A 27,388-nucleotide genomic window follows, 5' to 3' on the forward strand; every position below is an offset into this window, starting at 1 on the left:
GATTTCTAACGGCCTGCGTATACTGTCCACCGGTTACCTTGCAAGGATCCCACCTAAACAGGAGGCTGCAACATTGAGTCTTCATCTGCACAGCTGGGGGACATTCTGGAGGGCACGCGAAATGCGTCATTTAGGACTGCGCAGGCCCGGCCGGCAGCGTCCTCGTGCCACGGTCGCCGAGGCCTGCAGGGGCGGATTCGAACCGGCGGACCGCCGGCAGTTCCCCCGCACGCGCTTCGCCTTCTGCGGCGCCTGGCCCCGCGCGGCCGCCGTAGGGGGCGGGGCCAGCGTACGGCGGCCGCGAGGGCGGCGAGGGGGCGCGGCGGGCGGGGCCGCGGGGCCGGGGCGCCATGGGCAACCTGTTCGGCCGCAAGAAGCCGAGCCGGGTCACCGAGCAAGACAAGGCCGTCCTGGTGAGAGCCGGGCCCCGCGGCGACGGGGCGGGGGCGGGGAGCCTGGGGCAGAGGGCTGCCCGGCCCCCGGGAGGGCCTGCCGCTCCGCCGGACGGGCTTCTCGCAGCCGGGTCGCGGCGCCGGACCGCGGGCGGCGGGCGTCCCGAGCCCCGAGGCGCGTCCGCTCGGGGGCTGCAGGGCGGCCCGAGTGAGGGCTAGACGGGGCCGCGGGGTCGGAGCGTCGCGCTGTGTCGTGGTCACACCTGGCCGGCGGGCGAGCGCGCGCTCGCAGGTGGCGGGTTCCGAGCCCCACGGCCCGGGCTGGGGGGCCCCGGCCGCGCCCCAGGGCCGGGGAGCCGCGGCCCAGCCAAGGCGCGGGGTCGAGATTCGGGGCGCGCCAGCCTCGCCTGGGTCTGCGAGCCTGTTCGGCGCCCTAAGGCGCCCCGGAGCCCCCCCGCCGGCGCTGGGCTGCCGCCACTCCACACGGCTGTGTCCGTGGCGTTGCTCCTGCTGTCTGCAGATTCCGGGGAGCTCCGGTAGGAAAGTTAGTTTCTGTGGACAGAATCCTCCGATAGGTTAAGTGAAATGGCATGTGCACACCGGTCCATTTCTGTAAGGAGAAAAGTGTGCCAGGAAGGAGGTGGCCCAAAATCTGAGCAGAGTGTACCTTTGCTCGTGCTTTCTTTTCAAAATTATCTACAACAAAAATGCGTCATTTTTGTACCGAGAGAGAAATTCAAATGACAGATGGTTTTTTCACCTTGGCTTCAGAGACCCTATGTTATAAAAGGTCCTGAACTGAAGTTCCCCAGATGAAGGGGAATCGGGCATGTTTGTCCCTAGAGAAAATCTGAACGGCGGTGGGTGCTGCGCGGGAGGAGCACTAAGCTCTGGGGAGGCAGGGGGCGCACCTGGCGCCCGCGGGAACCCCCAAGGCGATTCTCTTCTCCTAAGGACTCCCCTTTGGGTTTCTCTGGAAGGAGCCCTTTCTGCTTGCCAGGAGTTCAGTTTGCTGTGGCCCAGACTGGAACGACGAGGTTTGCACACAATAAACCGAATTACTGCCTGATGTTTTCCTAGGCTGTAAAGCTGAGAGGCTCCAGGCCCCAGTGTGCTCTCTGTCCCGTGACCCTCCACTGTCACCTCTCGTTTTACAAAGGAGGCAGTCTGCCCCACCTGCTTCTTTTGGCTCGTCTTCAATACTCTGTACACGCCCAGCTTGGACAGCGGCCCGAGGGGCAGGGGTGGGTGCCCAGCTCCCGGGGAGGAACGGCAGCCAGAGCTGAGAAGACTGGGCACGTAGGCTGGCCACGGTGTCTCTGGGCCATGGGGCCAGGATAGTGGGCCCCTTTCATTGCAGCAAGGAGAGTGTGTGCGGCCATCACCGGGCCTGACCCACAGCCACGCGGTGCCCTGGGGCAGGCACTAAGGAGAACGTGCTGTAGAAGGAGCCATGAATCAGGCCCCTGCAGACACGCCTACGCTGGTGGATGATTTCTCACTATACTGAGTCTTAAAGATGTATGAACCTTTTGACTTAATTAAGTTAATTAACTCAACAGTAATCAATGGTAAAGATATAAAGCTACCTATGAGAAGTGCCCTGTGCCTGCAGGTGCTCACCGTAGTGTCATCTGAAATGGTGAAATTTGGAAGCAATGTGAATGGCCTAAAATAGGGCATGTGTAAATGACCCTGTGTCCTTTCTGGGACAGTACCCGGGGGTCCCAGGTGCTTGGCAAGATCACGCAAGCACTTCACCCAAATGTGCCGTCTGTTGTCAACTCAGGCACGGTGATAAGCGACAAGAGCAGGGTAGCTAAACATATCGAGAACACGTCTAAAGCCGGCAGAGTGAAGCCGGGATGGAAGGCCCCAAACCCTCGCTGTGGCTGGGTGGGATGGTGGCTCTCTGGGGCCCTTCCCTGTGTGTCTGAGCCTTTGAGGCAGTGGCAACACTCTGACCTGCTGCTCTCCTTCTCTCCCGAGCATCCACAGCCATGCTGTGCAGTGATGCATTTGAGAACAGGCTCCCCACCTCAGCGCTGTGGACACTGGGGCTGCCTCCCCACTGTGTGGGGCGTCCCAGGCATTGCAGGATGCTGAGCAGCACCCCTGGCCTCCACCCGCTGGTACCAGGAGCATGCCCCCCCCCCCCAAGTGGTGACAGCCGCAAATGTCTCCAGACATTGCCCCATTGCCCTTTGTCCCCACGGAGAACTCTGTGATAGACGGTGTGCTGCCGGGGCGGCTGTGAGGGTGCTGGGTGGCCTGCGCAGGGCCCGGGGCAGCGAGGGCACGGTGTTGACCCAGGCCTGCTCTCTCGCAGCAACTGAAGCAGCAGCGGGACAAGCTGAAGCAGTACCAGAAGAGGATCACCCAGCAGCTGGAGCGGGAGCGCGAGATCGCCAGGCAGCTCCTGCGGGACGGGAAGAAGGAGTGAGTGGGGCCCAGGGCAGGCTGTGCAAAGGGGCTTCAGTCCCCTGTCGGCCTAGAGCAGGGGGTGGGGTAGGCCCAGGAGGCCGGTCCGTGCCGGGTAAGGCCAGCGAACGGGCACGGCTGGCAGGTCACCGTGCGGGTTCCCTCTGCAGACGGGCCAAGCTGCTGCTCAAGAAGAAGCGGTACCGGGAGCAGCTTCTGGACAAGACAGAAAACCAAATCACCAGCCTGGAAACGATGGTAGGCGGAGCAGGCAGTTGGGGGGAGAAGGAGGTGGGGGAGGCAGGCCCCTGACCACCTGGTCTGCTTTGGCGTCCTCCTCAGGTCCAGAGCATTGAGTTCACCCAGATTGAAATGAAGGTGGTCGAAGGGCTGCAGATTGGAAATGAGTGTCTGAAAAAGATGCACCAGGTAGGTCCTTGCAGGGTTGCAGGCAGAGAGGAAGGGGAGCTGGGTGAACGAGGGGGCGGGGCTTGTGCCCGAGGCCACACCTGTGCCCGGGCCATTGGCCAGGAGCTGTTGGTGCCAGTTGGGAATGTGGGAAAGCCAGTTGCTACCGGGAGAAGGTGATGGTATTGGTGGCGGACAAACCCAGGGTATTGACCTAAGAGTGGGGTGATGGGCACAGACTATGAATTGGGTCCACAGACGTTCAAGTGACTGGAAGAAAAGTCCCGTGAGGGTGCAGGAAGGGTGTGGTGAACTAATTGGGAGGGCTTCCTGGAGGAAGTGAACACAGCCTTGTCATAGGATGAGGCATGGAGGTGGGTAGCAAAAGGAGGGGTGAGGCCCGGAGAGGCCATGCCCCAGCCCACTCCCATCTCCTTATGAGTGGAAGCAGGGGCTACACAGAGCGCCACAGCCACCCAGCTTCTCTGACTTCCGTCCGTCTCTGACCACCTCTGACAGGTGCTGTACTTGCCAGGCAAGCAAAGGCAGTTCCTTGAACCCAAACGAAATTAAGTCAGCTGCCCAGAGAAAGTTTTTGACACCTTCTTACTTATTTCCAGCTGGACCTTCTAGGGTTGGTTGGGGTGCCCGGAGGTCTGGGGCGAAGGGCCAGCAGGAGTCTGAGCAGTGTAGTCGAGGCTTCTGAAAAGACGGGTCTTTTCGGAGCCCTGGAGCCTCTGTGCATGGGCCCAGCCTGCGGCAGAAACGACCAGAACTGTGTCGTGTCCCGCATGGCCTGTCTTGTGCCCTGCCAGTCCAGGTGGCCTTACTGCAAGGGCTTCTGTCATGTGCCTCACTGACGAGACTCCCTCTGGACTGATCAGGTGATGTCCATAGAAGAAGTGGAGCGGATACTGGAGGAGACCCAGGAGGCTGTGGAGTACCAGCGGGTAGGTGTTGCCGGGTTGCAGGGCCCCCACCTTCCGCCAGCCGGCAAGCACACCTACCACCTGCGTGAGTGCCCAGTGGCCGCCCTCGAGTAAGGGGGGCCTTGAGCCACGGGTTGTCTCCTTCCTCCACAAGGGGCCACTTTACCCCCTGCCCCCGCCTGGCCACGGTCCTCACCTCTGCTCTTCCGTTTGCAGCAAATAGATGAGCTGTTGGCAGGAAGCTTCACTCAGGAAGATGAAGATGCCATCCTGGAGGAGCTGAATGCAATCACTCAGGTAATAGGACCTCTCAGTACTGAGCACAGTCACTCAGGTGATAGGACCTCTCAGTACTGAGCACACTCAGGTGATAGGACCCCCAGGACTGAGCGCAGTCACTCAGGTGATAGGACCTCCAGGACTGAGCGCAGTCACTCAGGTGATAGGACCTCCAGGACTGAGCATAATCACTCAGGTGATATGACCCCCAGGACTGAGCACAGTCACTCAGGTGATAGGACCCCCCAGGACTGAGCACAGTCACTCAGGTGATAGGACCCCTCAGTACTGAGCACAGTCACTCAGGTGATAGGACCCCCCAGGACTGAGCACAGTCACTCAGGTGATAGGACCCCTCAGTACTGAGCACAGTCACTCAGGTGATAGGACCCCTCAGTACTGAACACAGTCACTCAGGTGATAGGACCCCCCCAGGACTGAGCACAATCACTCAGGTGATAGGACCTCTCAGTACTGAGCACAGTCACTCAGGTGATAAGACCTCTCAGTACTGAGCACACTCAGGTGATAGGACCCCCAGGACCGAGCACAGTCACTCAGGTGATAGGACCCCCAGGACTGAGCATAATCACTCAGGTGATATGACCCCCAGGACCGAGCACAGTCACTCAGGTGATAGGACCCCCCAGGACTGAGCGCAGTCACTCAGGTGTTAGGACCCCCAGGACTGAGCACAATCACTCAGGTGATAGGACCCCCAGGACTGAGCACAGTCAGGTGATAGGACCTCTCAGTACTGAGCATAATCACTCAGGTGATATGACCCCCAGGACCGAGCACAGTCACTCAGGTGATAGGACCCCCCAGGACTGAGCATAATCACTCAGGTGATATGACCCCCAGGACCGAGCACAGTCACTCAGGTGATAGGACCCCCCAGGACTGAGCGCAGTCACTCAGGTGTTAGGACCCCCAGGACTGAGCACAATCACTCAGGTGATAGGACCCCCAGGACCGAGCACAGTCACTCAGGTGATAGGACCCCCCAGGACTGAGCACAATCACTCAGGTGATAGGACCTCAGTACTGAGCACAATCACTCAGGTGATAGGACCTCTCAGTACTGAACACAGTCACTCAGGTGATAGGACCTCTCAGTACTAAGCACAGTCACTCAGGTGATAGGACCCCCCAGGACTGAGCACAGTCACTCAGGTGATAGGACCCCTCAGTACTGAGCACAGTCACTCAGGTGATAGGACCCCTCAGTACTGAACACAGTCACTCAGGTGATAGGACCCCCCCAGGACTGAGCACAATCACTCAGGTGATAGGACCCCCCAGGACTGAGCACAATCACTCAGGTGATAGGACCTCTCAGTACTGAGCACAGTCACTCAGGTGATAGGACCCCCCAGGACTGAGCACAGTCACTCAGGTGATAGGACCCCCCAGGACTGAGCACAATCACTCAGGTGATAGGACCTCTCAGTACTGAACACACTCACTCAGGTGATAGGACCCCCCCAGGACTGAGCACACTCAGGTGATAGGACCCCCCAGGACTGAGCACACTCAGGTGATAGGACCCCCAGGACTGAGCACAGTCACTCAGGTGATAGGATCTCTCAGTACTGAACACAGTCACTCAGGTGATAGGACCTCTCAGTACTGAGCACAGTCACTCAGGTGATAGGACCCCCAGGACTGAGCATAATCACTCAGGTGATAGGAACCCCAGGACTGAGCACAATCACTCATGTGATAGGACCTCAGTACTGAGCACAATCACTCAGGTGATCAGACCCCCAGGAGGCTTCTGCCTGTCATGGTCCTTGGCCTTGGGTGAACCCCTGCATCAGTTGTCACACAAGCACACAATCCTGGTTTTGCAGCTGGTGTTCCTAAAACGACTAGAATTTGTGCTACACTGAGGTCCCTTCTCCTTGTGTACCTGGCTGACAGCAGGGGAAACTGGCCTGGAGAGAACGGTGTCCTGGGTTGTCTGCCCAAGAACGTTGCAGGCGGCTGGGGCAGCCTATAGCCAGGCGTTTCTGGACAGCACAGAAATGCTCTGACTCCTCGCTCAGACCCTTCTGGAGGACAGAGTGTGGTTTCGTGATCACATGAGTGGTCTTTCCCGTTGTGGCCAGGTCACTCACTGTCGCATGCAGGCCCTGCACATTGTCACAGGCAGGCCCTGAGGCCTGTGTCTGCTCCCTGACTGAGCGATCCCTATCTCTGGGCCACCACCTCAGGGCTCCACGTTCTCACCATGGCCCCCACCTGCCGCTCCCCGTACCTGCAGGAGGAGCAGCTAGTTAGGGTCGCTGCTCTCTGCCCTTCAGTGTCCCGCAGGCACCTGCCTCCGGATGTCCTGCCTCCGGATGTCCTTCCTCCCGAGGACCCGAGTGCCCCCTGAGCTGCCAGGGGAGCTGGCTGGGAGGTGAACTGCCATGCATTGCCCCCGAGGCAGCCCAGTGCCCCCCCCCCCCCCGCCCAGGACAGGCAGCTCCAGCAGAGCCCTGCCCCAGAGCAAGCACAGCCGGGGCACCCCTGCAGCTCCGGGACCCGTGTGCACGTTCCTGAGCCCGCGCACGCCTGCACGGCCGGGATGTGAACTGGGGTCTCCAGGGGAGCCCCTGGGGTGATGCAAGTCACGGCAGTGCCGGATGCTGCAGAAGTGGCACTCTGGAGCTTTGCCGCAGGAGGCTTCCCGTTCAGATGGTGTCCTACAGCTTCCGCCCTGTTTCTTATAGGAGCAGATAGAGCTCCCAGAGGTCCCTTCAGAGCCGCTTCCCGAAAAGAAACCAGGTATGCTTCTTGTTCTGTCCTTTGGAGAACAGTGGATTCTAGAACAAAGTGCAATGCCCGGGCCGCGAGGTCCTTCCCTTCCTGCTTGGTGGAAGTTGGTTCACACCTCCCCAGCTGGGTCGGCGAGCTTGCTGGAGCCGACTCAGGAGCACGGGCCTCGCTCTGGGTCTCTGGGATGGGGGTGACCGTGTAGAGCCTAACCCCATTCAGAGAGACAGGCAGAGCTGGGGCAAGGCCGTGTCCGGCCGGGACGAGCTGTCCTCCGAATAGCAGGGCCCTGTGGTGTCACTCGCCGCGGGGGCCCCGCGTGGCTGGTGGTCCCTCCATGTTTCTTTCTGCCCCTTTCCCCATCCCTCCTTCACGCCAGGCCCTGCCCAGAGAGCACCGCCATGGGACCCAGCTCCTTGCCACCTCCCCCCCTTCCTTCTGCATCTGGGGTCTTCTCTACTCGACAAGCACCTCTTTCTTTCTTCCACAGAGCAAGTCCCCCGCGAGGCCAGGCCCAAGCAGGTGGAACTGGTGGCAGCCTCGTAACTTGGCCTCCTCTTCTGAGACTGGCGGGGACTCCCCAGAGACTGGGGCCCACAGAGTTTGGGTGCGTGGCCAGCCCTGACCCGGCTCCCAGGAGGCCGGCTCCAGGCCAGGCCGGTCAGGTGCTGACGGAGCAGCGTGGCACACACAGGGCTCCATTCCAGGGTGACTCTGCGGAGGAGCGCTTCCCTGGCGCTGCTGTCTTGCTCTCATTTGTGGATTCAATGGCAACATTCAGAACCTCCGGTCACACGCGGCCTCTGACGCTGTGGCTCCCATGCGGCCACAGGCGGGCCCAGTGCGCCTGGTGCTGGCCACACTCCTGTCCCCGGCCCCGCGAGGCTCCACGGCCGCCTTCTCCACAGCTTGCTCTCTTCTTGGAGGGCGCGACGAACCTAGCTTCCTTGCCCGCCCTTTCCTCACTTCTTGCTGCTGCCGTTGGCTGGCGGCGGCTTCCGTTAGGGAGTCCCTGCCGTGGCCTGGCTTCCTGACCTGCCCAGTCTCCGTGTTGGTTCAGGGCTGGAAACCTCTCCTCCTCTGTGTCAGTGTTCGGGGGCATTGGGTCAGCGAGGAGGGGGACCACCCCTGCTGGCTTGGTGGCTGCAGAGCCCTGACCAGCCCTCATCACCAGCGGGAGCTCAGCCCCACTGCAAAGGGACGTTCCTGGAGAGCCGGCGGTCTCCCAGGGCTTCCCGGAGGTGCTGCCGGGCCCGCTCGGGCGGGTGCGCCCCCGTTGCCTGGGAAGCTGCCGGGCACCCGGGGCTCTCCGACCGGGCGGATGCTGTAGGGGTGGTCGCGGCTCTCTATCTGACGGTTCATCTTGATATTAGACAATCCCGATGACATCTCCCTCCCGACAAGAACAGAAAGGGGATCCTCCCAGCCCCCCAACAGGTCAGCCCCATATTAAAGTTGATGCCTGCATGGTCTGCTGCCTCATGGAGTGGGGTCCATAGGAGCACCTGGGTGGGTTGAAGTGTGGCTCTTCTCCTCTCGGGTCCCTGAAACACAGCCCCTCGACCCTCACAGGGCATTCACTCGAGGGCACCTGCCTCGGCAGCACCACACGGGGGCTGGGGACGTGGGGGCAGGTGAAGGTCCTCCGTGAGCCGGCCGGGGTTCCAGCACTGACCGCACCCTGTGCCCTGGCTGTCCCCTCTGGGCAGCTGCGTGTAGCAAGGTGCAGGGTAGGGTCCTGGTCCCCCTCCAGTGGGACAGACACTGGCGGTCCCCTCATTCACTGAGGCTGGCCTCAGACCCCTCGGGGTGAGGGAGGCTGGTCAGTTGGGTACCTCCTCCAGGAGGGGGGCTCGTTTGGAGTCTCGGTGCCCAGGTGGGAAGCCAGATGCCCCAGGGAGTGAGCGGGCGACAGCAAGAAGAAAGATGGGGGGTGTCCCACTTACGGGGGCTTCCGTGCCCTTCACTCAGAGGGCATGACGGGATGCAGCCGAGTTGCTTGGGGGGGCAGGTAACCCAAGCTGGAAACCTGGATTTGGAGGTGTAATGCTGGCCTCAGCCAGGAGAGGGCTCTCTGCCAGCTGATTTGGGGAATTTTGCAGGAAACTGGCATTGCCGGTGCCAGGCTGGCTGCTGGGCCCCACCCATTTGTTTCTGATAACACAGCTGCCCACCCCCAAGACTGCACAGTGGCCCTAAGGGCAGTTGTGAGAGACGAGGAGCAGGCTGCCTTTCCATCCAGGGACCCTGTCCCACTCTGCAGCTGCCGGTCCGAGAGCATGGAGGGACTAGATGGCCTGGTTGGGGGAGGTGCAGACCCTACTGGCAGGTTGGACCCCTCTCCTTTCCGTCTGCTCCCCAGGACCCCAGAGCTCGGGGTTGTCTGCCAAGCCTGCCCTTTGCGGTCACAGGCCGGCCTCCTTGAGGGCTTCACTACGGGAGCTGCATGGTGGGATGTCAGGGCCGCAGCTGCCTCCCTGGTGAGCACCTGGAGAACCTGCCTGGGTCTGCGGGGCCCACTCCCTGGCATGGGGAACACAGCAAGCAGCCTGGGTGTCCTGACCCGGGCAAGGGGCACCCCCATCTCCTGAAAGAGCCCAAAAGTTGGGGAGGGAATCTTGTTCTCTCACACTGTCCAAGAAGTGAGACCTTATGTACCAACTAATCACCTTTTCTCTTTTTACACGTTTATCCTGTTCACCTAGGGAGGTTTTGCCCTGAAACCCAGCATGACCTTGAGCTGACTCCTAGGCTCTGGCCCTAGAGGTTGCCTGGCTTGTCAGCCCGCGTGTGTGTGTGTGTGGGGGGGGGGGGGGGGGTTGCTGTGTGTGTGTGTGTGTGTGTGTGTGAGGTTGCCTGGCTTGTCAGCCCGTGTGTGTGTGTGTGTGTGTGTGTGTGTGTGTGTGTGTGTGTGAGGTTGCCTGGCTTGTCAGCCCGTGTGTGTGTGTGTGTGTGTGTGTGTGTGTGTGTGTGTGACATTGATCCTGCCCAGTGTGTGTGTGTGTGTGTGTGTGTGTGTGTGACATTGATCCTGCCCAGCAGTGAACCCTGGTCTTAAAATACCAGTTACATGACCCTGACACAACTTTGTTCTAATCTACAGGGCATAGGACTCAGGAACACTACAGACAAGTGAGAACTGAGTTCAAACCCCTGGTGGCAGAGCTGGTATCCTGCCCAAGATCAGTGGGGGCTAGGGAAACAGGTGGGAGAGGCTTACAGGGGGCCCATGGGGCCATCAGACTAGAGGACTACCTGGGGAGCTGGGGCAGGAAGGGGGGGTGAGGACCAGGCTCGGGGATCATTTTGGTGGGGTGCACATTTGTCCCCAGTACCGGCAGCATGAACGTTTAAAAGCGGGGGATGGGGAGGAGGGGGCACCCAGGGTGAGGTTGGGCACCCAGTTACGGGATGGGGTCTCCCTGGCCCACCTGTGTGCACTGCCCTGGGGAGGCCCCCTCCCCACCTACCTCCACCCCATAGGGTCTCCCTGAAACCCTGCCCTACCCAGGGAGAGAATTGGGGGACATCAGGCAGAGTGTGGGGCATCGTCCTGACAACACAAGGGCTTCTGGGGGTGCCAGGTCCTCTCTGTGGTCACTCCCTGGCCACAAACCCAGGAGGGAGGCCCTGCCACCACCTCCACATCCACGTGCACAAGAACACTCGAAGCTCACCGTGGACACTGGAGGCCAGCAGAACCTGTGGTCTGAACCAGCAGGCTGACGGGCTGCCGGGACAAAAATCCCCGTTCTCCAGAGGATCCTGACAGACCCAGAGTCGACACAACACAGCAGCCGAGATGCCGGATTAGAACACAGAATCATGAAGACGCGCCCAGCTTCCAAGGGAAAAGACAATCCCAGCAGATGCCAACTCAGATCCAGGTGGCGGGATTATCGGGGCTATGTCACAGAAGGTAAAGCTGGACACGCTGGGAACGGATGGAAAGGCCTCAGCTGAGTAGAGTGGCTACAAAAGAACAAGACGTAAATGCCAGAACTGAAAAATATACGAAAAACACAAAAAATTAACAAGCTCGATTGCAGAAAGGAAGTGTCCAAGGAAAGACTCTGAGCTGGACGACCAGCCAACAGAAATCATCCGGCCCGGAGAAGAGACGGAAGTGTGGGGGCAAGTCCATGCCTCAGGACCAGTGAGACAGGGTCTGAGAAGGTCCAACGTTGTGTTACTAAAGTCCCAGGAGAGGAGAAACGTGCTAGCAGGAAAAAAAATTTTGGAGAAAGACTGGCCGAAAATTTCTCACATTTGAGAAAAGACTTCAACTTACAGACAAGAATCGCAGTGGACCCCCTGCAACAGGGCCAATCCAAAGAAAGCCGTGCCTAGACATATCGTAATTAAACTGCAAAAAATTGAAGGCAAAGAAAAAAAATCTGGAAGGCTCCAGGTGGAAATGAAAGCTGTAGAGAGGAACAATAATCCGAACAGGCGCCGGGATCAGCAACCACAGGGGCCAGAAGATGGGGAAGTGGGTCTTGAAAGTCTCAGAAGACAACAGTCAGCCCGGAGCCTCAGGAAGCGGAAGGAAAAGTGAGGACGCTCTTCGGCAAAGGGGAGAGTTGGCTGTGCGGCCAGCTCGAGAGGAGCTACTGGGGACACTCTTCAGGCCGCCAGGAAACGATGCCACCTGGACACGTGTGTCTTCAGGCATGGGGGGAAAACAACAGAAATGGTCAACATCTGAGTAAATAGGAAAGATAATTTTCCCTCGCAGATTTTTAAAAATGTACGTGACTGCTGAAAGCAAAAATTCAAACACTGGTGGGGTTTTCAACACCTGCGAATGCCCACAGCTGTGACGTGAAGGGAGGGGGCAAGGTGTCTACAGTTAACTCCAAATCCCCTGCGAAAGGGTGGGCATGTAGCTGAAACCCCTAGCGTGACCACACATACACACACACATGCAGCCAAAAATCCGAAGGTTTTCAAACAATCCGAAAGAAGGCAGGAAAGGGGGAACAGAGACAGAACAATAAAGTGGTGGATCTAAAATCAGTTCTTAATAACCACGTTAAATATAAACAGTCCAAACACACCAATTAAAGACAGATCGTGAATTTAAAAAAAAGCCTGACTATGTTATGTCTAAGAAGCCCATTTTAATATAAAGACGGGTAAAAAAAGATGGGGAAAATGTATCTTGGAGATGCGAATCCGGGGAAAGCTGCAATGGTCATGTCAGCATCAGACAGCGTGGATTTCAAGACAAATATCGCCGGGGGGGGGGGGGGGGGGGACACGTTCCGTGACAAAGGCAGGCATCGCAGTCCAAGATGAGCACCCACAGAACCACAGCGCTTCAGCGCACAAGAAGCAGAACCGAAGGACGGACCATCTCTTGGAGGTTAGACACGAGGCAGCCAGCCTTCCAGGATGAGTGTGGAGACCAGCCGGACCGACTCGCCCACAGCAGAGCGCATATTCTGTCCACGTGACACGGAACGCTCACCCACACGCACCGTGTTCTGGGCCATCCCATAGACCTGAACAAAATTAAAAAAAAAAAAATTGAAATCCTACCAAGTATGTTCTCAGACCATAATGTAATGCCTCTGGAAATCAATGACAGGTCTCTGAAAGATCCACAGATATTAAACAATTAATGGGGTAAAGAGGAATTCACAAGAGAAGTTAGAAAATATTTTTTATTTTTTTTTTTTTTTTAAAGATTTTATTTATTTGACAGAGAGAGACACAGCGAGAGAAGGAACACAAGCAGGGGGAGTGGGAGAGGAAGAAGCAGGCTTCCCGCCGAGCAGGGAGCCCGATGCGGGGCTCGATCCCAGGACCCTGGGATCATGACCCGAGCCGAAGGCAGACGCTTAACAACTGCGCCACCCAGGCGCCCCTAAAAAATATTTTTTAATTCAATGAAAAAACATTAACATTTGTGGACTATAGCTAAAGTAGCGCTTTTCCTCTAAGGGAAATTCATAATACTAAATGCATGTTTTTTTAAAAGGAAAGTTTCTAATCAATGAGCTAAACTTTCACCTTAATTAATTAGAAAAGGGGCAAATTAAATCCAAGGTAATCAGAACAAAGGAAATAATAGCAGAAATCAATGAAGACAGAAACATGAAAGAAAAATCCGTGACAGCAAAAAGCAGTTATTTGGAAAGCTCAGTCAATTTGATGAGCCTGAGCCAGACTGACCAGGACAAAGGAGGCACAAATTACAACGTCAGGAATGAAAGGGAACCATCACTAGAGACCCTGTAAACATTAAAAGGACATTAAGGAAATATTAGTTTTATGCCTGTGAATTCACCAATCTAGAAGAAAGGGACCAATTCCTTGAAAACCACACACCAGGCAGCTCGTCGAGGCTGCCTGGCTGCCCGGATGGGGCACGCACTCATGTCTGCTAAAGAAATGCAGTCCCGCTAGACACCCAGGAGAGACACTGTAGCAATTCTGCACGAACTCAGGGAAAGCCGATGAGGGAGTGCTTCTCAATGCACTCTACCAGCATCCGGCATGAACACAGACACAAGATCCTCAGCAAAACAGGAGCAAACCGAATCCAACATGTAAGAAGGGGTCTTTATCCTGGAATAACTTGATTCTGGGATCAATCAAATGGGGTTTATCCTGGAAATGTAAGGTCCATCAGCATACAGATATCAATCAATGTAATTCACAATATCAACAGACTAAAGAAAGTCTGATGACATCTCAGTAGATGCAAGAAAAGCATGTGACAAAATTCAGCATCTAGCATTAAAAAAAAAATTTCGCAAACTGGGAAAAGAGGGAACTTCTTTATAAAAGGCATCTTCAAAACCCTACAGCTAACAGCATGCTTAATGGCAAAGGGCTGAATGCTCTTCCCCCATAAGATGGGGAACCAGGCAAGGGGACTCCTCTGGTCACTTCTATTCAACATCACATTGGGGGTCCTAGTCAGCATCATCAGGAGAGAAATCACATGCACACACGTTGGGAAGGAAGAAAAAGGTAAGTTTCTAGTTGTGGCAACATGACTATGTACATAGAAAACCCCAAAGGACGGGGCGCCTGGGTGGCTCAGTCGTTAAGCGTCTGCCTTTGGCTCAGGTCATGGTCCCGGGGTCCTGGGATCGAGCCCCACGTCGGGGTCCCTGCTCTGCGGGAAGCCTGCTTCTCCCTCTCCCGCTCCCCCTGCTTGTGTTCCCTCTCTCGCTGTCAAATAAGTGGATAAAATCTTAAAAAAAAAAAAAACGAAGGGATCTATAGGAAATCTGTGAGAACTAACCAGCGGGTTAGTGAGATCATGGACTACCAGGTCACTGTACAAAATTCCATACGTGTTTCTATTTACTAGCAATGAACTACTGGAAACAAATTAGAATTTTAGACTCGGGAAGCGGACTTCCGCTGCCTAGGATGGAGTAGCAGGCGCCAGGCCAGGGTGCCCGCTACAAACTAGGAAAAGGACAAAATACAGAGCTTGCCCTGTTGGAGCGTGAGAGCCGCCGTCGGGAGTGTTGCTTGTGCCTGCTTTGAGAAAATCTGAATCACGGCCCTTCGCTATTGGCAGCTCTTTGTGGGGGCGGGGGGTGAGGAAGCTTCTGGCAGGCCCCCTTCGATACACAGCCTTCGAAGGGCCTGGGTGTACGGCAGGGAGAAAGAGGCCTCCAGTGGCTCCCACGGCTTAAACCCTCTGCCGAAGACCATGTGTGTGCACCGTCAGATCCCCCTTCCCAGCTCGGGTTCCTCACCATGGTTGAGCAGGATGGCCCGCCAGAGGACAGGGAGGGCCGGGCCCGGGGTGGGAGGCATCTGGGCAGGCCGGAAGGGCCGTGGTGCGGTGGCAGCATGACTCCGGGACCGGGGGCCGCTAGACGGACCAGGTAGCTCTCCAGGTCCCCAGTCACCTACCCGATCTCCTGACAAAGCCCGTTGCTGCTCAAGCCCAAGGCTCTTGACCGCCAGGATGCGGGTGCAGCAGCCCAGGGCCCTGGGCGGGGAGAGGAAGGTTTCGTGGCCCAGGGAAAGCCCCTCCCAAGTCCCGGCCTCTGTGTGACAAGGCTGAAGCCTGGTCCCACCCCACCTGTCCCGCGGGCTGGTGGTCAGAGGCCTCGGGCAGGTTGCTGGAGCCTGGCTCCCTGGCTCCGGGACACCACCTGGCAACTCGGTCCTGCCAGGGCCGCAGATGGTCTGGGCTCCCACCCAAAGCATCCGCGGGCAACAGGTCGGCACTTCCATTCATTCTGCGTGTCTGAGGGCAACTGCCCTGTTTCTTCCCTGAGAGCACCGGGCAGGGGAGGGGCGGCGTGTCCACCCGGCATCTCAGATGCCGACAGCCCGGGACCATCTTCAGGCCAGGGGGCTCCATCCGGAAGGCACCCAGGAATTGCTCAGCTCACAGAGTGGCCCGTGGTCCTTGCTGCTTCTGGGGCTCTGCCTGGGCTGCAGGACGCAGCTGAACTGGGTCCAGGGAGTCCCTTCGGTAGCTGGGGGGACGGGGGCCGAGTTTTGGTCAGAAGCTTCTGAGAGTGGCTGTCTGGCCTCCAGGGCTCACTTCCCTGATGGAGTTCTGAAATAAAGCTATGAAATTCTAGAGAAGTCTGGCTCCTCCAAGGAAAGCACCACACACGTGCCAAGGTGCCCACCGTCACGAGGCTTCAGGGCACTGCAAATCAAAACCACACAGGGACACCATCTCCCATCCACCAGGATGGCCAGAACGAAAAAACAAATAACAAAGTTGGTGAGGAAGCGGAGAAATCCGAGCCCTTGCACAGTGCTGGTGGGGATGTGCAATTGTGAGTCACTAGGAGGAACAGCTGGGTGGTTCCTCAAAAAGCTAAACATAGAGTCACCACGTGACCAGCAGTCCCACCCCTAGAGACACACACCACGGACCTGAAAACAGCGTTCAAACAGAAACGTGCGTGTGCGTGTTGGCGGCAGCACCGCCCACGGTCCGCCGAAGGCACAGACCTTCCAGCGGCCCCACCATGGACGGACAAGCACGCAGCAAATAGTACTCAGCCGTGAAGAGGACCGGGGAGCTGACCTGCGGACCCCCAAGAAATGCGCCAAACGCAAAAGGTCACACGGTGTAGGGGTCCACTGACGAGAAGCCCATGGACACAGAGAGCAGGCGCCGGCCGCGGGCGGGACGGGGCTCCCTTCGAGCCGATGACAGTGCTCCGGAACCAGATGGAGGAGGTGGGCGCAGGGCGCGGTGAACGCACTCAATGCCTCTAACGGGGACTGAGCTGCATACTTTTGAAAACGCTTGCTCTGTTATGTGACTTTCACCTCAATCTTCAAACAAGATGTCACAGGGGCTTCTGAAGATACGGATTACAGCGAGCGATTTTCCTCACGCAGCCGGAGCTGCCGGGGGAGGCGACCCCATCCTCTCACACGCATGACCTTTCCTTCCTCACTGGGCCCCAGAAGGACAGGCTCTCGGGAGGTCTACGGCTTCGCGGGGCCTCGAACATCATCAGAGAATTTCCCGTCCCTCAGACCCGGAGCCCTGCAGCCGCCGGCCGACTGCCCAGATTCAGGGGCAAGCACGAGGACAGACACGACCGGAGTCCGTGGCTGCCCTGTCCCTGTCACCATCCCACCCACTCCTGCAGCCTGTCCACCCGGCTGTCCGCGAAGACGCTCTGCACATCCCTGCCTTGCCTGGGCCACCTCTCCGCACCTGCCACCAGTCCACATCACCTTTCCGGGCCGTCCACCAGGTGGCAGTGAAGGCTCCCCGATGCGGAGTCCCTGCCCACCGCCCCAGGCCTGCGCCCCGCCTCTTCGCAGACCAGGGGGCCCAGCGGCCAGGCCCCCGGCTCCTGCAGGCGGAGCTCGGCATAAACTCAAATGCACCTGCACCCTGGGCCTCTCTACCTCCCTCAGACGACGGGGGGGTGCCCGTCCAGCAAAGCCACGCAGGGCTGTCCTAGGACTGACACACTCCCAGCCAGACCAGACCTGTCCCAACCGCCAGGATATTACCAGCTCAACTTCCCAGCCACGCTGCACTGAAATCCCATGTCGGCTCTCCAACAAGGAGCCTGTGTCCCCGCAGGAAGAGTCTCTGCTTTTACTCTCCTGATGCAGAATCAAGGTCACTGACGTTTCCCAGCAGGAACTTTGCAGGCCAAAAAATGAAGGAAAACTACAACCGAACCCAACACACCAGCCCCCGAGGCTGCACAAAGGACTGTTGGCACCTGCGGTGCAGAGAAAGTCTCGGAATCTGGGTGTGAATTAACAGCAGAACTGCCCGAGCTCCCCTGGGGCCTTGCTTCTGTCCCCACAGAGTGGCACTCTGCAAAGGCCACATGGTCGGCCTGGAGGTTAAATGTCACCCCGAGCTGTTTAAGTTGTTTTTCCCCACGGGTGGAATGTTCTTTTCATATGGACATCCAGCGACAGCCAAAGTTTCCAGAGCCTCTGCAAAAATGTCTGTTTCTTCCAACTTTTGAGAGAGAGAAAGAGAAAATCCTGACGGCATAAATCATATTCTCGAGCTAGAAAACTAAAATGATTTTTCTCAAAGTCATGTCACCTTCCAACCAGACCTGCCAGGGAAGAAGTTCTGAAACTCCACACTTCTTTGGGATCCGAAAGCGTGGTGGTGGCCTGGCTCCTCGAGATGTAGAGCCCGGTGCCGGCCCCAGCTGCAGCCTGTCCTGGAGGGACCGCAGACGGGACTGGCCCAGCGTCCCCAGCCCGCTGCCCACCCAGCCCCTGCCAGAGGCCAGGTGCTTCTGTGGCTTCTCGGTCTGGCTGCCTTGTGCTATGGGCATCGCTCTCCCCAAGACCCCAGCCCCCTGTTCCCAGAATTCCCTACCATTTGCTCCAGGAGCTCATAGCCAAATACCCTCTGTCCCCCACGGGTGTTCACCTGCACATGCCCCGGGTGCCGGAGCCAGCCTGGCCCCTTGGCCAGCTCTGCTCTCTGCCTGGCCAGTTATTTCACGGTTATTCTAGCACATTCTAGGGTAAGCCACAGCAGAGAATAACTGTACTTATGTGCTACCCAAGGGGACGGGACTTCACATCTCTTGAGTGCCCGTCACCCACTCGGGCTGGGCCTGTGGGTCATCTCGCCGGGGGGACAGAGCTGTCCCACTGTCCAGCACGTGCACACGGACAGCTGTCCGACTGGCCCAGCGTCTCGTCCATACAGCGGGGATGCCCTCTGGACGTTCCCGACCACGTGGGAAGCGGGGAGGCCTGAGTGCCAGGGAGACAGTAGCTGGTGCTGCCTCCCCAGGTAGAAAAGCTGCCCACTAGTCCCTGTGCCACGTCCAGGGGACACACCTGGCCCAGGAGAGCCCCCCGCATAAGGAGCCACCCTAGACAGGGAGACGACAGGGCGGCCGCAGTCGGGAACCAGGGACGTGCCGCTGGGCCAGTCTTGGCAGATGTCCACGTGCACGCCGGACGGCAGGGCAGCTTTGACCCCTGGCGGGCCACCCACAGGCCCAGCCCGAGTGGGCCTCAACGCTGCCCTGGGGGTTTCAGGATCTGCAGCAAGAAGAAAAAGTCAGATTTCAGGACTGAAGACAACATTTTAAAATCTGGCTTTAAATAAACATGGAATAAAAAAAGAGCGAGCGGAGCCTCCGGCAGCTGAAATTAGAAGCAGCAACCCTGGGCAGGGGGGCCATCTGTGTGCGCCAGGCAGCGCCCGGGGGCGGGGGCCGCCTCGACGGGGAGGGCCGCCGGCACAGGCCAGGCCCCGTTTCCCAGGGCAGCCCTGAGCCCTGACTTTAGAGAACAAGTCCCCCTCCTCTCTGCTCCAAACCACCTTTCCCATCACTGTTGGGGCCGCTCGAGTCTGAGAGGCAGAGAGAAGGACGCGAAGATCGAGGCTCGGGGTGGAGGGGGAGCGAGCCCGGGGCAGCCTGCGTCTTCCCGTCCCTCCCAGGGCCGCGGAGTGACGGCGGCCTGCGTGCCCGGGGCCTCGTCGTTGCAGCGGCTCCCGGAGGGTCCTCCCCACCCGACCCCCCCCCAAGGAGGCCCAGGGACGGGACTATTTAAATCTGCACTGTCAGCTACCCGGGAACGATCAGCAGGTGGGTGCCCGAGCTGGCGGACGCGCGATGACGCTGACATGCAGAGGGGGGAGGAGCCCTGAGAAGTCGGAGCCTCTTCGCGCCCTGGCGCTCACCCCCGCGCCGCCTCCCACGGCCCCTGGAGTCATGCCGAGGCGCACGGATTATGTAAGGGGGCCGGTTGCTGGGGAACCTCTTCCACCCAGCCCTGCCACGCAGCCCCCAGCCCTGCCACGCGGCCAGCACCTCCCTCTCCTCCACCTGCCAGGAGCCCCCTCGCACCTTCCCCCCGGCCTGGCCCCCGGGGAAGCTGGGGGGACGTTCTAGGCTGACGCTGAGCCCTGGCAACCATGGGCCAGGAGGCCACACCTGAACCTGTCCTGAGCTCCTCCATCTTCCTCTGTGTGTGTCCGCCAAGCAAGCTCCGGGTCTTAGAGACCTCAGAGACCTTGGAGATAGGGTCCCTTCCCGGGCACGCCCTGTGCCCCCACGTCTGTGCTCCCTCGGGGACAGACAAGGTAGGGCACAGATCCCTCCAGGCCCAGGCTGAATCTGTCCCGTGTAGGGCCAACCTTTTGACCACAGAGGAGAAAGCCTTTAAACTGCGTTCAGGTCAAGGATGAGCAGGTCTTGGGGAAAGTGCAAATGTGAGTACACTGCAGGGGAGTGGGGAGGGAGACAGCCCCCATCTTGGGTGGTAGAAGAGCAGCCGCCCTAACCTGGCCTCCGCCCCTGTCCTGCTGCCCACAGACCTGGCCCAGGGCACCCTCTGTGAGGATAGGGTCACTGCTCCACCTGCCCGCCCCACAGAGGCGGGGTTCTGGGGGGGGGGGGCGGGCTGTGGGCTGCATGGAGACTGGTGCCCCTCCCCCCTTTAATACACTTTTAATTTCAGGGCAGTTTTCAGTTTATTGCAAAGATACGCCACCCCACTCTTCCTGTCGTCAGCACCTCCCACCGGTGCAGGGCCCGTGTCACAGATCAGGAACCAGTCTGGCTCGCTGTTGTTAACAGAAGTCCACACTCTGTTCAGGTTTCCTTGGTTTTCCTGTCACACCCTCTCTCTGCCCCCAGCGTCACGTCTCCCCAGGCGCCTCTGGGCTGAGCCGTCTCTCCCGTCCCTGGTTTCGGGGGGCCCGGCAGTTCTGGAGGGTGCCGGATGGGGTGCTGGGCTGTCCCTCCATGGGGAAGTGTGTGACGTTCCTATGGAGCTTACACTGGGGTGATGGGTTCTTGGAGGAAGACCACAGAGCTGAAGGGCCTTCTCATCACTTCAAGGCCACATGGGGTCACGGGGATGCGAGCTGGCTCCCTGGCTGAGGAGCGCTTGTCAGCGTCTCCCACGCTCTTGGGAAGGTGGTGGCCACGCACAGCCCGCACGTAAGGGCTGAGGAGTCTCCTGGAGGAATCCCCACTTTTTAAAGGGCAGCTTTTCGAAAAATGTGCCTTTCTACGGGGCATCTGGGTGTTTTCTAGAAATGTCCGTCTAAGGGCTATTGACAATAATCTCTACAACATTTGAGGGCTTGTCAGGTGCCAGGCACAGTTCTCGGTGCTTTACCTGCCGTTTGCACCACGAGTCTCCTGAGGCTCTGCCCACCTCCCCCCGCCTGGGGCTCACAGAGGCCAGGGGAGCACCCAAGGCCCGCTGGGCTGTGCTGGTGACTGGCTCCTGGTAACCGGCTCTTCCTCCACTCTGCGTCCGCTCCCTCACCAGCACGCCCAGCCGGTAGCTACCAGGCCTAACGCAGGGGCAGGAAACGCGGCTGTCCTCTTGCGCCAGACAAAGCCGGGGTGTGCTGGAGGCCGTCGAGGTGACCTTCCTGCTGGCAGGAGGCAGGACTCCCCCAGGCCTGTGGGCTTCCAGCTCAAGGCGGCTCCAAGCTTTCTTGCTGCTACTGCGGACGGTCACGGAGAACGTGGGCCTGGCCAGGACCCAGAAAACAGTCCTCTGGACACAATCAGACGGTTGTGCCATAATCCTGGCCCAGGCCAGTCACCCGGGGCACCCGGTGTGGACGGGGTCCGCAGTGTAGGCCGGGGCAAATGGGAAAGGTGAGGTCCTGCTAGGTAGGCCCGTCCCTCCGGCCCTGGAACTTTCTGGTTACCAATTACAAGTGCTTTAATCCACAAGGAGAAAAGGAGGAGGAGTCTGGATTGGCTGGCTCCTCTGAGAGCCAGGAGGAAGGAGGAAGGCGGAGGGAGAAACAGCCCCCTTGCCAAGCGAGCACACATGTCCCTGTGATCTGAGCCGAATGGCCGCCCCTTAGGCCAAGCTCAGCAGAAAGCAGGTTAGGCAGAGAGAGACACGGAGGTGAAAGCCCTTCAAAGTTTTGCTGGGTGGCCACCTCAGAAAGGACTCCTTCTGTTTAGCAAAAATTCACAAACCCTTGTGCCTGCCTGCCAGGAGAACAGCTTGCTTGAAAAGCAAGGCTGTCATCCTGTAATTAAATCTGAGACCCCCCTCCCTACGTGGCGCTGAGATGAAGCCACTTATATAACACGCCTAAAAATAAGCTGATGAAGAGACGCACTTTTATTCTCTCTGCTTCCAGCCCTTTACTCCTGGGCCGCCCAGGCTGGGGTCTGCTGAGCTGGGGGCCGGCATCAGCAGCCCCACACGGTCGGGTTCTCACCTCCGACCGTGGCCCAGCAGTCTACATGCATCAGGGCCCGGGGCTGGCGCCCGGGCCGGGGGCCCCTCTAGTTCAGAGCTGGGTGCTGAAGATCCACACAGCTACCCATCTCCCCGCTCACACAGACCACAGAGGTGAGGACCGACAATCAGGCGTGACAGGGGAGCCGGTGGCCACAGGGTGCCAGAGCACCTGCCTTCTCAGGGACCCCTGAGCTGCCCCCCAGCTCTGCCCCGAGGGCCGGAAGAACACCTCCCCAGTCTGCGGCATGCTGGGAGCTGCCCATCTTGGCTGGCGCCGGCCCTCTTGCTAATCCTCTCCGACTTCTCCATCATGACAGCACCTTCCTCTTGCCAGTCTTGGAGGGGGCGGGCCAGACCCCAAGTCTAGGCAATGATTTCCCAGCTGCGCTGACTGCCAACCTCCAGGCAAGGCATTCGATCCCACAGCCCCCCACACACTCTGAGTTAAGGGGAGAAAGAACAAGTGGATTTTATAAAGGGCTCAGAACACCTCCAAAATAAAAAGGTGCCAAGACAAAAGTGCCCCCTTAACTCTGGGAGCTGGCACAGGGGCCAACCTCTCAGCACCCAGCCCACCATCTAGCCCTGTCCACTGCTCGGGCCCTAGGCCCTTACCCTTGGCCCTAGCCCCGCCCCAGACACCATCACCACTGGAAGGGGCTTCCACGCAAGGAAGAAAACCCTCAGAGAACACTGGTGTCTCCCAGGTGGGGGGTCAGACCCCCGCCGAAGACTCCTTCACAGCTGAAGGAGTGGGCGCGCCCGTGCCGAAGACCCTTCCGGAGCCTGGTACGCAGAGAGGCCACCAGGCAGGGTACAGGTCTCCAAGCCTCGCTAGTACGGCCTCGCCCACGTCTCACTCTGCGCCTGCCATGGGTCCTGCTGGGCTCTCGGTGATGCTCAGTGCAATGCTCCTTCACTTTCACTGGTGGCAGGTGCTGCCTGATGGCTTCCCTCCCCAGGACGGGCTGCAGGGCCATCCGCACGACGGGAGGCAGGCCAGGCTCCAAGTGGGTCCCCTACCTCAGCCACTACCAAAAGTGAGCATGCCCTCGGGCAGGACAGTCAAGAGCTGGAGCTTCTCGAGGGGGGGTGGTGCCGAGGACGACGGAGGCTTCTCTGGGGAGGACCCTCTCCTCCCTCTACTGTCTCGAGGCTGATGGGCGCAGACAGCTCAGAACCCTCCAAGCTGATTCCCCTCCCACCGTGATGAGACCCCCCCCACCCCGTTTTCCTGGCAGCCTCCACCTGTCATTCTTCTGGTCCCAACCACGTCACTTCCCTTCGGGCAGGCAGAGCTCTACCCTCCACCCACCCCGCTGCACTCCACCTCCGCCCTTGACCCAGGTCAGGTCAACGGATGGTAGTCCTAGAGCTGGCTGGACGGAAGTGTGCACAGCACCAAGCTGGCCTGGAGAAAAGGGAAAGAAGGGAAGGAAGGCAGTCCCGACTTCAGCTGTGCAAGCAGATAAACGTCCCAGTGGTTAGAGCTAATCTGAACCGGCTTTCTGTCACTTCCGACCAAGAGAATCCCGGAACCCACATACACGGGAATACACCTGAAAACACTACAAGGGATAAAGAAAAAAGAGGAAGCCATAGCTGGGATTAGGAAGGAAATTCAACCAAAAAGGATCTGCCTGTGATCGAAGGCTGGCAGATGGAGCAGGCAGGCTCTTCCTGAACGTCGCCTCCCTTTCTCAAAGGCGCTCCAACGAAGCGGAGCACACTCCATTTGGGTCCCGGGCACTGTGACTTCAGGACTTGCCCGAGTCCCGCTCTGTCCACAGCCGTCTTGCAGGTCTGTGTCCCCCTGGGCACCTGGGCTTGAGGAGACCTGTGACCGCGAGTCCTGGATGGGATACTAGTGGAGAGTGTCAGGCTCCATTAGAGGGAAACACTCAGACCTGCTGTTTTACGACGTAAAGCAAATAATTCCTCTATGTAACTCTAATTTATGCAAATATTTTCCCAAAGCAGTGGGAGTGGGAGCCCTGTGTGTCAGCTTGGTCAGCTTCCCCAGCAAAACCTCCCAGGAATGGCCTCCAAAACCAGCAGCTCTGTCTGACCCCTTGATCCCTCAAGGGAAGTTCTCCCTCCACAAAGAAACTGCACCCAAGGGTCTTCTGCCATCGCAGGGTCCTCTCCTCCCCTGGGGGGCCCCGAAGGCCCCCCCATAGGGTTCCCTCCCCACCCCCCATCGGCCCCCTCTAATATCTTCCTGCAAATTCTCTCCGTCCCAGAGGACGCTCCCCTCTCCAGGATTCTCCTCGGGGCCCACCCCACCCCCGTGGTCACCCCTCCCAGGATCTTCCCCCGGGACGCAACCCCACCCCGGGTCCATCCCTCCCGCAGCCCACCCTCCCAGGGTCCTCCCCAGGGTCCACCCCTCTTAGGACCCACCCCCAGGATCCTCCCTTCTCAGGATCCTCCCCAGGGTCCACCCCCCAAGGGCCTCCCGCCCATCCTCCTCCCAGCTAGAGACTCCGCCGGCCCGCACACTCACCTCCCGGAACTCCGGGTCCGCACGGGACCCTGAGGCAGCGTGCCGGCCTCTCTCCATCCGTCCTTGCGCCCGCACGGCCGGCCTCCGGCCGCCCAGGTACCTTCCCCCGCCCGGCGCGAGCCCGCGACCCCCGCCACCTGCAGGGAGCTGCGCCCAAGAGCCGCCCCGACTCGCGACTCTGCGAAGAGCCGCCCCCATGCGCGCCCGCCGCGGCGCCCCCGCTCCCCCACCTTCCGCTCCCCTCCTCCAGCGCCTCCGGCCCACGCCGCCCCGCCCCCAGCCCGGCTGTCGCCCGGCCCCCAGGCTGTTCCCAGGGCTGCGGCCCGCGCCGCGCCTCCGCCTCCTCCCCTGCGATCGACAGCGCTGCCCACCAATCGCTGTCCGCAGTCGGCCCGCGGGCCCCGCCCCCTCCCCCGTCTCCGGAACCCACCAATGGGAAGGGCGGTGCGGGGGCGGGGCCTGCCGGTTGCCTGGCAGCGGCGCGGCCAGGCGGGGGCGGGCAGGCGGCCGGGGGCGGTGATCCGGGCGCGGGGGGCGGGGCCTGTGGGGGGCGGGGCCTGGGCGGTTATAAAGGCGGTCGCCGAGTAGGTGCCGCGTTTCTGATCCGGCTCCGCGCGCTGCCCACCGGTTCCTGCCGCGCCCGCCGCGCCGCCGCGCCGCCGCGCCGCCCGCCGTCCGCCGCCGCCCGTCGCTGCCCGCCGCTGCCTGCGCCCCCGAACCGCTCCGCGGTGCCGCCGGACCAGCATCATGTCGCTGTCGCGCACGGAGGAGATGCATCGGCTCACGGAAAATGTCTACAAGGTGAGCCCCGCGCCGCTGGCGCGCTCGGGCCCGACCCGGGCGGCCCCGGGGCCCTCGGGGGTCTTCTTGGAGCGGCCGCGGGGACCCCGTGCAGCCAGTCGGTCACAGGTGGGCGCGGGCGCCCACGCTCGGATAGCCCCGCGCTGCCCCCGCGCGTCCGCCCGGGCGTCCGGGGGACGGGGCCCTCGGACCGGGGTGGAGCCGGGCGGGGGCCGCCGGGGGTCCAGGGGGTCCGGGGGCCGCGCCGCCCGTCCTCCCGCGCCCGGGGTGGCGTGGGGGCCCCGTCGTGGCCTCTCCAGCCGCGGTTACGCAAGCCCTTGGGCACTTTCTTGTCAACAGGCTTTCCCTTTGCACAACTCCTTCCCGGGCAGTCATGGACGGGGCCCTAGGTGGGAGGTCGCGCGCGGGCAGGTTGGATGGGTGGACAGATAATCCATCATCTTATGTAACCGCGGAGGAGAAGACTAATTGTGTAGGAGGCTGGCGCGCCTGCCTCTGCCCTGATGTGTGTGAAGAGTGGGGTTCGCGTCCTCCTCTGCACACTGTCACTGTCACATCTGAGGGCCACAGAGCCCCGCCGGGAGACCCCTCCGAGGCCCCCTCCCTGGTCATTCTGTGCCTTGTCCACATGAACAGGCCTTTGGGTTTCTCTCCAGCATCCATTGTGTCAGTTTACACCCCCACCCGGGGGACAACAGACCCAGCCTCCAGGGGACTCAAGGCCCTCTGCAGTCCCACGTGGGCATGTTCTCAAGAGGGAGACTCCTGCCCTGGGCGTCCACAGCAGGCTTCTTACGAAGCTGTGCTTGATTTCAAAACCCTGTCTGAAGGTTAACTGGGGGGCTGGGAGGTTGAGGTGCTGGGTGTTGCCGTGGTAGGTGCTGGTTCTCGGGGCTCAATGGGATTGTGAGGCACTGGCGGAGCAAGTTTCTAATTGTACTGAACAGTTATGGCCGTGCTTTCTCAGCCGGTGGCCTGCAAAGCCCTCCCTGTAAGCTCGCCCAGGCTCTGGACAGCCCCTGGGACACTTGCCTGGTGGCCCCTTTTGCTCTCAGCTGGATTTTAGGTGGCACACTGTCTTCCAATACGGCTTCTAATAGAGGTTTTAAAGTTTCAGCTCCATCACAGGGAGAATTCTGAAGCCGGTCAGGATTGACTAAGTCCGTTCTGGAGCCATGTTAGAGCTGCTGGTAAACACGAGTCAGAGGCTGGTGAGGAATCAGCACATAAAAGGAACAGTCTCTGGGGTTTTTGTGTTTGGTATCACAGAGAATCTGTGGCATACGTTTCTGTTGGTGTTGGTCTGCAAACGCTATCAGGGAAGGGAGGTTTATTAAGTTATTAGTCATTAATTCCATAACCGTTTGCTCATTATTGCAGGGGGTAGAAGGGAAGTGCTGGCTAGAGGATCTCTTTCCTATTTTCCCTGCCTCTGCCATGAAACCATGAAACGGGAACTTTCATGGTGAGAATCACGAGGGGTGCATGGCGTGGCTACACTCTGGGGAACCCCATGATCGTCCTTTACTAAAACTCTTATAGTCTGGGCAGTGAGGCATGCAGTCAGGGCTCAGCAGCTTTGAGATGGAGTTGTGATTTCTCTGGAGACCTGAAGGGAGATCTGCCGGCAGGATAGGGGCAGGAAGCTAGTAGGGTCTGAGTGTGAGGACTGTGCACCCCTCTGGAAACCAGCTGGAGGGTGTCGGGTGCACATTCAACAGGCGAGCCTGTGCTTTGTGCCGATGGGGCAGTTGATTCATGAGCTCGCGTGGAGGAAGCGTGGCGAAGAGCCCTGAGCTCTGCGAGGCTGGACGTGGCAGGCCTTGGTGCCCGCAGGGCCGTGCCCCCCGCAGCCGTCCTGGTCACAGCACGCCCACACTGCAATGCCACCAGGTTGGCTTTGTAGGTGACACTCTTCCTGACGCTCCGTGGCTCGACTGCCAAGTCTTGGAGTGCGAGTGCTCTTTTACCCTTTTGTGTTATGTCCCTGGGGAGCTCAGTGTTCTGACGCCGAGCCGGCACTGGTGGGGCAGCGTGGGCACCCTGGCCAGGCGGAAATCGGCCCACACCGAGGCACAGTCAGGGTGCAGCTGGAGCCGCCCGTGTGGACCTGGCTGGTCCGCCATCCTGTGGTGGTGGTGGGGGGGGGGGGCGGGGAACGTGCTGCCTCTGCGCCTGGGTCGGAGGCTTGCAGAAGTGTG

At 59.6% G+C, this 27,388-nt stretch overlaps 2 protein-coding genes across 6 annotated transcripts in view; both read left to right on the forward strand.

The window, feature by feature from the left end:
- Positions 1–288: 288 nt before the first annotated feature.
- Positions 289–8,659, forward strand: CHMP6 (charged multivesicular body protein 6). Its single transcript, XM_027626087.2, has 8 exons — positions 289–413; positions 2,722–2,831; positions 2,984–3,071; positions 3,156–3,242; positions 4,106–4,171; positions 4,367–4,447; positions 7,150–7,204; positions 7,683–8,659. The coding sequence occupies exons 1-8, from the start codon at positions 351–353 to the stop codon at positions 7,736–7,738; spliced, it is 606 nt and encodes a 201-aa protein (XP_027481888.1). The 5' UTR covers positions 289–350; the 3' UTR covers positions 7,739–8,659.
- Positions 8,660–25,008: 16,349 nt separating this feature from the next.
- The window catches only part of BAIAP2 (BAR/IMD domain containing adaptor protein 2), a 66,650-nt gene continuing 64,270 nt past the window's right edge, over positions 25,009–27,388 (forward strand). For 3 of the 5 annotated variants that reach the window (XM_027626036.1, XM_027626038.2, XM_035724597.1), the window contains exon 1: positions 25,010–25,187. In XM_027626036.1, coding sequence (XP_027481837.1) covers positions 25,134–25,187 — 54 coding nt within the window. In that variant the 5' untranslated portion in view covers positions 25,010–25,133. Of the gene's footprint in view, positions 25,188–27,388 lie in introns of all 5 variants that reach the window. The other 2 variants (XM_035724596.1, XM_027626034.2) reach the window with 2 other exon arrangements.

Source organism: Zalophus californianus, chromosome 16 (assembly GCF_009762305.2).
Source record: "Zalophus californianus isolate mZalCal1 chromosome 16, mZalCal1.pri.v2, whole genome shotgun sequence".
Classification (NCBI taxonomy): domain Eukaryota; kingdom Metazoa; phylum Chordata; class Mammalia; order Carnivora; family Otariidae; genus Zalophus; species Zalophus californianus.

Excerpts from the sequence above, each read along its gene's own strand:
- CHMP6 (XM_027626087.2), top strand. The coding sequence starts at position 351 with ATGGGCAACCTGTTCGGCCGCAAGAAGCCGAGCCGGGTCACCGAGCAA. Across the intron at positions 414-2,721 it reads AGCAAGACAAGGCCGTCCTG|CAACTGAAGCAGCAGCGGGA; the intron begins GTGAGAGCCGGG and ends GCTCTCTCGCAG. Across the intron at positions 2,832-2,983 it reads CTGCGGGACGGGAAGAAGGA|ACGGGCCAAGCTGCTGCTCA; the intron begins GTGAGTGGGGCC and ends TTCCCTCTGCAG.